Raw genomic sequence first — 10,111 nt, forward strand, 5'->3', positions numbered from 1 at the left:
GCAGAAGTGTGTGCACGTGAGTGTATTTTTCCTGGTGGTAGAGACTTTTTTTTAGCCTCTGCATCCTCTGCATTTGATAAACGTGCACTGAATGGAGAGTAGTGGACAGCACGACATGAAGTCCATTTTCCTCCTGAGGAAACAGCCTCAGACACTATTTCCATCAACCCTCATCCTCTTAATAACCTCATCAACAGCTAGCTGCGGGTAGAAGTATGGTAGACTCTGGCTATGGAAGATAGCAAAGGTAATTAACGGGTCAGTGATTTTAGCCTCATTAGCACTATGCTCTAATTGCTCAGGCTAACTAGACACAGATAACTTAAATGTGGAGGTGGGTTTACAAGCTCATAAATCTCTGTATGCTTCCTTGCCCGAAGCATAAAGGGCCACCCTTGCTGGGAATGGATGTCAGCAAATGCCTCCCTCCCTCAATTATGAAAGACTGGAAGAAAAGCATTTGGTTTATTCCTGAATACTCACCACATATGGCAGTGGGGGCATGGGGAGATAATGGCAACACCAAGGTCAACCAAGAAAACCATATAAAAATAGCAGATAATGAGCAAAATACAATCAGGGATCAAAAAGAGGACGTCACTTCTCAAGATTCCAAACCAGATTCCCCGCTCCCCACAAGGGCTCTGGTGGGGTAGGAAAGGGAGGAAGTCAGAAGGCTTTGGGGAAGGAACAAAGGGCCCCACCCAGAGGCCTAGGCCCTGCCAAGCCTGAGGAGTGTGGGCTCAGTAGTAGGGGAGGGCCAGGCTTCAGAGCCAGATGTCAGAGCTGCAGTCACCCCCGGGGTAGCGGAGCTCATGGGCTAGGGCTGGACCCAGGGGTTCCTTCCCAAAATCTACCAGGAAGTCACGGTTCAGTGTCAGGCCCCCGTTGTCTGTGTCCACATCAATCTGCAGCATCACTGAGCCCTCCCTGGAAGAAAAGGGAGAGATATGGAAATATGTTGAACACGATTATACTGTATAACCTATAGCAGATTGCCTTTGGTCTTGGGGAGGGGGGAGGGAGGAGAAAGAGGGAGAAAAATTTGGAACTCAAAATATTACAAAAAATGAATGTTGAAGACTATCTTTACATGCTATTGGGAAAAAATAAAATACAATTAAATATTTTTTTTTCAAAAAGGGATAGATATATGGGATAAGGAGAAAGTAAAAAGGTCTCCAACCTTTGTGATTCTCTTTTTCACTCCCTTCCCCTCTAACCTCTGTCCCCTCTAACCTCCTTCCCCTTCACCAATCCATGAGAATTTTTCTCCCCAGTGGGATAACATATAGGAGAGAATTATCAGGACAATCATGGGAGTTGGGTTTCTACTTAGGGAATATAGGAGAGTGGGTTTCCTTACAGGAAAGGGTTTCCTTGGGGTGGGTGGGTGGTAGACAGGGAGGGAAAGGGATTGGGGAAGAGAGGCTGGTTCTCACTTGAATGAGTTGAATTTTTTTTTTTCTGGTAAGGCAATTGGGGTTAAGTGACTTGCCCAGGGTCACACAGCTAGTAAGTGTTAAGTGTCTGAGGCTGGATTTGAACTCAGGTCCTCCTGACTCCAGGGCCGGTGCTTTATCCACCTTGCCACCTAGCTGCCCCTTGGTTCTTACTTAATGAGGTCAGGGTAGAACTGCTTATCCCAAGCACTGTACAGGGAGGTCGTGACATAGAGACGCCGTCCATCCAAGCTGAGCTGGATCATCTGGGGACCTCCTTGAACCTTCTTACCCTAGGGGACGGAGCACAAAGATCCCAACAGCCTCGGCTGAGACATGTCTAGACACCCTCTCTCTTCTTTTCCTCCTTCCTCCCCAGGGAGGGTAGAGAGAGGGAAATTGCTCATCTGTCAGGCTCCAAGGCCTCTGTGATGGCTTTTGTGAGGGGCATTGTGGGAGCTCTCCATCTCCAAGGGAAGAGGGTGGTGCTTTTACCTTGATCACCAAGGGTTCTGGTTGACACTTCAGTTCCTTATCCTCTAAGACTCGAACAGGGCCTCCCCGAACAATGCTGCCCCCAAGGAATATCTGATTCAGACAGAGGTGATGCAGAAGGTGACTGACCTCTCCATATCTTTGAGCTGTGTCCAGCCCGCTGATCCCATCTCCCTGTCCCAAACCTACAGCTGTTCCCCTTAGCATTGTTGCCTGGTATCCCTTTCCACTCTCCCCGGTCAGCTCTCCTTGCCATCCCACACAGGCTTCTTGCTTTTCCTTCTCTCCTCATTCCTTCTCTTCTCATAAACCTTTCCTTCCCCCGCCCCCTTTCCCACATCACATCCCCTTTTCTCCAATTTCCATTTCCCTTTGGTTTTCCTCTGCTCTGTCCTTCCCTTCTCCCCTGTGATAGGTCCCTCCCCAGCTCTCCAACCTGTCCAACTAGGCGGGGCCTTCGAGGGTCTGAGATGTCATACTGCCTCACGTCACCGTGTACCCAGTTGCTGAAGTATAGGAACCGATCATCCAGCGACAGGAGAATATCCGTGATTAGGCCTGATGGGAGGGGAAAAAGATGATGCCTAGATTCCCCACCTCCAGGAAGCAGTGACATGCCACACCTCCATCCAGCCCGACCCTTGGGGTGTACCTGGCATGTCGGGCAGCATCCATCCCTCCACTTTCTTGTTTGGCACCTGGATCACCTTTTCAACTGCCCACTTCCCTCCCTGTAGGGGAGGTGAAGAGAACCAGGAAGTTCAGGAACCAGGAGGGGTGGGGAGAAATGGAGACAGACTCAGACCCCCACAGATTGGAAGAAGGGAAAAGCTGGTTACCAAGTATTTATGGAACACCTGCTGTGTTGGCAGGTATTGAGTGTGTTATGAGGCCAAAGACCATGGCAATGTGCAGGTAGGGGTGGTGTCGGTACAACTGTGGCCTTGTTTTCTTCTAGAAGGATTTGATATGAGTCTGAGAATGGGGGATATGAAGGTTAATGGGAAGGGTAATTCCTAACTTCATTCTTGTTAAAAATTAATTTGCGGGGGGTTACATTTTGATTTCCAAGTTTTCTCCCTCCCTCCCAACCACACATTAGAGAAGGCCAACATTTGATATATATGTGGAACCAGTGTCTTTGCAAAGAAAACCCCCAAAGGGGGTCGAAAAGCATCAGACGTGATGGAAGATGACTAATATGTAGAAGTGTACCATGCATACGTCTATATATCAGTTCTTTCTCTGGAGATGGATAGCATTTTCCTTCCCAAGTCCTCTGTAATGGATTTGAATGATCATAGTACTCAGAATAGCTGAGTCATTCACTCTTTGAAAGTATTGCTGTTACGGTATACTCTCTTGGTTCTGTTCATTTCACTCTGCATTATGTCCTGCAATTTTTTTCATGTTTTTCTAAAACCAACCTGTTCAGGGGCAGCTAGGTGGCACAGTGGATAGAGCACCGGCCCTGGAGTCAGGAGTACCTGAGTTCAAATCCGGCCTCAAGACACTTGAGACTTACTAGCTGTGTGACCCTGGGCAAGTCACTTAACCCCAATTGCCTCACCAAAAGAAAAAAAACAACAACCTGTTCATCATTTCTCACAGTACAGTAGTATCCCACTCACCTCAGTCTTGTAGAAACGCTGGATATTAGAACTGAGGGCACAGCCCACAAAGCCCTGGGAGGCAGCTGGGTCATGCAAAAATCGGATCTCCAAAGGGATTATCCCGTCCTGCATCTGTAGAGTCTGTACAAGCTCCCGACGCTGCCAGTCCCAGACATGCAGCTGGCTCCCATACAGCCCTGAGAGGGATGGAGGGTTAGGGCACAGAGAGGAGGGCAGGGAATCTTTAGTTCCCAGGACACAGGCATGGGGTGGAGGGGTGAGAGAGGACAGAGGTGAGTGAGGCTAAGGACAAAGGCAAGAAGTTGGAGCAGGGGCAAAAGGTCCTAGGAAGAGAGAAAATAGCAAATCAGAGCCAAGGTTAGAATGGAGGAAAGACCATTCAGCACCCCCTAGGCCCTGTCCCCAAAAGTCTACAGTCCAGGAATGTGAAAATTGGGAGGACTGAGAAATGAGATCCAGGGTTTGGGAGTAGGGTAAGAGGGCATATGAAACATGGAGAGACCCCTCACCAGCAGAGACATCTGCAGGGTTGAAGCCATCCTTGAACACGTTGGGGGCAGCCCACTCGGTGCTGATTAGGACGTTGTGCCGAGGCTGATACCAGAAGTCATAGCCCATTCGAGCAGCACCTCCAGGCTTCTGCCATGTCCCTTTCACCTCAAATGTCTCCCCATCTAGCAGTACAAACCCTCCTGGGGAGGGAAGACATCACAGGAAAGTTAACGTGCAGACCCATCCCACTCCAGAATCTAGCCCTGTACATGTGTATGGGTGTCTACATCTGCTTGTGGGCACCGTTAGATCCCCAATATCTTATCTCCCAGTACTATCTCTCCCCTCACATTGTAATATCTTGGTTCCGTAAACTGAGAGGTTTCAGAAAGGAAACAGATTATGTGGTCCCTGCTACCTTATGATAGCATTCCTTTGCTTCTTGGCCCTCAAAGATAGGTAGTTCTTCCCATATACTGAGTGCTAAGAAGATAGATGCCCTTCCTCTGGGTTTCCCAATGGGTCTCCCATTCTTAGAATCTTAAGACTTCGTAGTTCAAGCCTTCTAGTTTTACAGATGAAGAGACAGGTTTGTAGGAATTAAATGAGTTGACCAAGGTCCCAGTTGATAGGAAGTCTTCCCTACCTCCCTTTCACAGCATTCTAATACCCTAGTAGAGGCCCACTGTTCTTGCCACTACCATCACCACCACTGACTCCTGACCACCATTTTGAGGCAGGTCAGCTAGAGTCCCAGGAAGAGTGATGCCTGCCAGACCAAGTCAACAAGCATTTATTAAGCACCTACTACATGCCAGGCATTGTGTAAAGTGCTGGGGAGACAAAGGCAAAAACAGTGCCTCCCTTCACTGATCACTAAGGCCATCATCAGTGAAGGGAGGCACTGTTTTTGCCTTTGTCTCCCTCATTAGACTATGGGCTCCTTGGGGCGGGGGTGGGGGGGCTTGCCTTTTCTGTTTGGGTTCCTAGCACTTGACACCCTGCTTGGCATGAAAGTAAGCACTGAAGTGCTTTATCATTCACTCATTTAATAGGTTAGAGGCAACTCAGGTTGTTCCCCAGCATCCAGGTGTGAACCCAGTTCTCACCTTGCCTCTGCTACCCCACCATAGACATATAGGTTCTGCTCTACCCTAAGAGAAATTCCAGTGCACAAGATTCCTTCCCTTTTGTGTCCCAGCAACCTTAGTACCTTTAGCATTGCCCTTGGCATCCCCCAGGGCACTGATCATCACCTCCCCACTGGGCAGACAGTGGCTGGTGTGTAGGTAGGCCAGGTCACACTTAGACTTCACTTCTGTGGGCTCCACAACCTGGATGGGAGTTGAGGGTAGGGAGTCAGTAATCAGTGTGGCTCAGGTGTTCTCCCCACCATCCTCATGCCTTCCCTATTTCCATTCAACTTCTTCAAAATGTGGTTTTACATACTTCAGAGAAATGGGGCAGGGATGAGGCAGTTATCTCCCAAAGCTTAATTAGAACATCAGAAACTCACCTTCCCATTCTAGAGATCACCTCTCTAGGGAGAGGGGGCATAACAGGTCTTGGAAGCCTGGATTGCTGTGTAAAGAGCACAGTGGTTCCTAATCCCACCCTGGGTTCTGTCTTTGGGTCTATCTTCCATGCCCCCAGCTATCCTGTACAGAGAGATATCTCCAGATATCTCTCCCCAGGCTTCCCCTATTCCTTATCTCCCACTTCTAAGATCTTATTTTCCTCCTTCCTACTGCAGTGGGAAACTTCCCGCTAAAGAGAATGTGAGAAATCTATTTGGGGCAGTTCTCCCTTTCCCCGGGAGCAGAAGGTGGGGGTGCTCAGGCAGGCTAGGGAAGGTGGGACATTGTGGGTACTCGGTCCGGGCCAGGATGAGAGGGGAACCTGCCTTATGCAGCTTTGGGGCCCTGGGCTCTGAGGCCACGTCCACCACATAGATGCGTGAAGAGATGAGGCTGGGCAGGATGAGCTTGGTGCGGGATTTGCTGCTGTCTGCAAAGCAGCTGCTGCAGGTGTTCCAACCTGAATGGTGCAGCTCATCTTTCAGGTGTGGCACTGGTAGCCTGTGTATCACCTGAGAACAAAGAGGGGGAGAGGCTGAGGAGGGGAAGGAGCAAAGAGTTTTTATCCAAAAGCTGCCCCCCCCAAACTGAGAAAGAGGTGAGATGTGACTGAGACACCAAGTTGGAGCAAGTCAGATGGAGATAAGACAGCAAGGGTATGCCCAGATTTTTTTTTTTTTTTTTTGCGGGGCAATGGGTGTTAAGTGACTTGCCCAGGGTCACACAGCTAGTAAGTGTCAAGTGTCTGAGGCCGGATTTGAACTCAGATCCTCCTGAATCCAGGGCTGGTACTTTACCCACTGCGCCACCTAGCTGCCCAATGCCCAGATTTTGGATGGTGCCTTGGTGAGGGGGAAGGGGATGAGTGGGAGAGCCGCAGGCCGTCCCCTGAGGCCCACCGCTGGATCTCACCTGGCTGTAGTAAGGAGACTTGGGGTCCACATCAACAGTGGCCAAGTAGTCCGGGGCCTCTATGCCTGTGTTTCGATAGATGCAGGGCAGGTAGAGAAGCTCCTCTCTGGGCCCTGATATATCAAAGAATAAACAATGAGGGTCAGCCTAATCAGGCCTAGCGGGGTGGAGGCCAAGGCAGAGGGAACTAGGGGAGGTCTGAGAAGTGGCACTATGGAGGGAGAGGAAGGGAGCCCAGGAGAAGAGGCAGGGAAACATGGAGCCAAGTCCTCCTCATTCAGCAGAGGGTCACAGCTGGCTGCCTGACCCGCTTCAAGGGCTGACAGCCTTGGGAGAGTAGATATACGTGCCTTTCATAGCATCCATAGGAGTAGGATAGCCTGGGCCACATTTTTCACATTTAGCTGTGAAAGAAACAGAAAGTCATGATTAGAGAGGGGCTTTATAGCCCTGCTAGACATCAGCTCAGGCTCATCTGGTTCTGTTTCCCCCTCTCCCTCTCCATCTTCACCCTTCCTCCATTATTCTCCATTGGAATGATAGGAAGGGGTGGGGGAATAACCCTGTGTCTAAAGGGGAAGAATCCAGGAAGTTGCTGATAATCTCCTCCAGAATCTCAGAGGAGTCTCAGTAATCCTCTGAACTCTGGGAGAGATCACACAAAAGTAAACTCCTTAGTGGGACCCACACCAGGGGTGGTTAGGCAATACTCTGTTCTTCCTGGGGCTTTTTGCCAAGGACCCCACATTACATAACTAGAAGCCTGGACACAATGGCTTTGAAAGAGATAGTCCAGAGGGCAGCTAGGTGGCGCAGTAGATAGAGCACCGACCCTGGAGCCAGGAGGACCTGAGTTCAAATCCAGCCTCAGACACTTAACACTTACTAGCTGTGTGACCCTGGGCAAGTCACTTAACCCCAATTGCCTCATAAAAAAACAACAACAACTCCCCCCACCCCCGGTTTAAAAAATAATAAAAAAAGAAAGAAAGAAAGAAAGAAAGAAAGAAAGAGAGATAGTCCAGCCGTGTCCAGGAGGTCTAAGGGGCTATTGCAGCTTAGGGATGATCTATAGAACAGGGCTTCTTCAACTTTTTCCACTTATGACCCTTCTTTGCTTGAGAAATTTTTTGCAACCCTGGGTATATGGATAAATAAAATAGGTATACGTAACCTTTTACTGTTGCCAGATTTGTCACCACCCTCACATCCAGTTACGCCCCCCACAGTTTAAGAAGTTTTGCTGTAGAAGATGGCACCACTCATTCCCAGAATGCCATGGTATGGTTTCTGGGGAGGGTGGTGGTGCCAATGATTGGGGTGGGGTTAGGGATAAGATATTACAGAATGATTCCAGGGGAAAGGAATTATTTTTGGCAGAGATATCCACTTATGCAGCTGCTAGATACCCCACAGTTTGGGCTTTGGAAATGAGCTTGCAAGGCCTGGAGAGAAGAACTGCAAATTGGGAAAGAGCCCCCCGGGGTGTGGATAGAGGGCAGAAGAGGAAAGAAGGAGAACTGATCCCAGTTCAAACCCCAACTTGCATCACAGTTAATCTGGCCTCTGCTTCAGGAGCAAGGGAACTCAGATTTGGGGAAGCCAGCAGAGCGAGAGGCAATCTTTGCTGAGTTCCTACAGTTATGACTCTCATGATGTGAACCTTGCCCTGGTGAGTGGAGAGCATCCACAGGGCTATGGCTGCAAAAGAACTAGTGGGATGTAGGGTCCGGAATCGAATCTCTCTTCTGGCAAGGTCCCACTTGGGTGGAGCTTGGGAGGGATCACAGAGAATGGAATTAAGGAGACCTGTTTGACCACTTTATGGCCTCCCCATGACAGTTTAGCTCGTTACAGGGGAGAGTGCTGGGCACAAGAAGAAAGGGATAGAGACTCTAAGATATAAAGGCAGAAATACTGGGACACAAAGACAAATGAGACTAGAAGGGAGTTGGAGAGAATCAGAGACAAAAAAAACAGGTTTTGTCTTTCCAAGGTGCAGGACAGCCCGGAGGCACAGTGGATTGAGTGCCAGGCCTGGAGTCAGGAAGACCTGAATTCAAATTTAACCTCAGACACTTACAGGCTGTGTGACTCTGGGCAAGTCACTCAAACCTGTTTGCCTCAGTTTTCTCATCTGTCAAATGAACTGTAGGAGGCAGCAAACCATTGGAGTCTCTTTGCCAAGAAACCCCCAAAAGGAGTCATGAAGAGACTGATCTCTCCAAGGTAGCAGGGAAGCATGGGTGCAGGAAGAATAGCTGCTTATCTTGGGTTCTCCCTTCCCACCGACCCACTTCTAGCTCCTCCATCAGCCTTTCAGAGGTTCCAGACACTGGATGAGAATCAATTCCAGCCCCCCATCCCTACCCCAACTAGGATACCCTCTGGGCATACTGACAAGCCTCCAGCCCCTGTAGCTAACACTGCTAGGGACAAGAACTTCACATTATCATAGGTGCCAACCACAACTCTATTGCCCGGTGCTGTCCACCAGATGGGGGTTAATAAATCAGGACTGGACTATTTGAACAAAGAGAGGGAGACCTGAAGCCTACAAGGGCTGGCCATTGATTTCCTCTCCCTACATGACCTAGGGCATCTAGGCTGACCAGACCCATGGTTGGGAAGGGGTCAGAGTGTGATTCTTGGGTTCACTGACCCTGGAGAGAGTACACTGCCCATGCTACTCCTCCATCTAGTTGAGGCCACATAAGGTCAATGGCTGGCCTTGTGGATGGGTTGATGATAATTTCAGAAGCAGGGAGAGTGAATGGACTTTCCAAAGGTTTCTCCTAACACTGGCAGGACATAGTCTAGCGATCCCAGGCACAGGTGAACCGGGAGGGAAAGAAAAGTCTGATAAGGACTTTGCCCTCTGCCTTTCCTGATACCCACAATATGCCCACTGGGCTGAAGGGGAGAGAGGAACAACATGGGGAGGAAAGTGGAGGGCCCAGGCTCCCCTGAGTTTTCCCAGTGTCTGTCATGGTGGAGGGGAAAGAGGGGAAAGTGGCCTTTCTCTTACCCATGCTGTTCACCTCTGCTCTGTAAAGTCTGGCTGTAGCTGGTAGAGGCTGCAATTGTTGAGTGAGAAGGGGCAGAGGGAAGGGAATTTATGTAACTGATGGGGGGTGGAGCAGGGGAGGTCCTGGGCATGGGGCCAGGGGAAAGGAGCACAGGCAGCTGCTAGCTGGCTAGGCCTTTTCCTAGCGGTAGGGGCCTTCTGGCATTTGTTTGAATTAAAGGGTGGGGGAAGGGTCAGGGAGGAAGAGGAGGAGGAGGAGGAGGGAGAGGGACACCTCGCATGGAAATGTACACACAGTCACCCTTGGGTTCCCACAGGGTTTGGGGGGCATGGCTCTAGGTTGCTTTTTTCTGTTCTTTTCTCGGATTCTCTTCTCACACCCGAGGCCCTCTGGCCCCAGTAGAACCTTCTCCCCTCCCCCCCCCCATCCAAATGGTCCAGGGAACAGGCCTAATGTCCATCCTTCACACTAAGGCTCTGCTGCCCTCCACTGACACACCATTTCCAAGCCTCCCTCTAACCTTCACCCCA

At 49.9% G+C, this 10,111-nt stretch overlaps 1 protein-coding gene across 1 annotated transcript; it reads right to left on the reverse strand.

The window, feature by feature from the left end:
• Positions 1 to 451: 451 nt before the first annotated feature.
• SELENBP1 (selenium binding protein 1) lies at positions 452 to 9,662 on the reverse strand. Its single transcript, XM_043962639.1, has 12 exons — positions 9,581 to 9,662; positions 6,903 to 6,956; positions 6,553 to 6,665; positions 5,967 to 6,152; positions 5,277 to 5,397; positions 4,081 to 4,263; positions 3,569 to 3,747; positions 2,590 to 2,668; positions 2,374 to 2,495; positions 1,938 to 2,030; positions 1,617 to 1,735; positions 452 to 930 (listed from the first exon to the last, which is right to left on the reverse strand). The coding sequence occupies exons 1-12, from the start codon at positions 9,582 to 9,584 to the stop codon at positions 768 to 770; spliced, it is 1,416 nt and encodes a 471-aa protein (XP_043818574.1). The 5' UTR covers positions 9,585 to 9,662; the 3' UTR covers positions 452 to 767.
• Positions 9,663 to 10,111: the final 449 nt, after the last annotated feature.

Source organism: Dromiciops gliroides, chromosome 4 (genome assembly GCF_019393635.1).
Source record: "Dromiciops gliroides isolate mDroGli1 chromosome 4, mDroGli1.pri, whole genome shotgun sequence".
NCBI lineage: Eukaryota > Metazoa > Chordata > Mammalia > Microbiotheria > Microbiotheriidae > Dromiciops > Dromiciops gliroides.

Coding starts and splice junctions, on each gene's coding strand:
- SELENBP1 (XM_043962639.1), bottom strand. Junction 3,748..4,080: donor CCCTGCAGATGTCTCTGCTG/GTGAGGGGTCTC, acceptor CATCCCTCTCAG/GGCTGTATGGGAGCCAGCTG. Junction 2,496..2,589: donor GATGCTGCCCGACATGCCAG/GTACACCCCAAG, acceptor CCCTCCCATCAG/GCCTAATCACGGATATTCTC.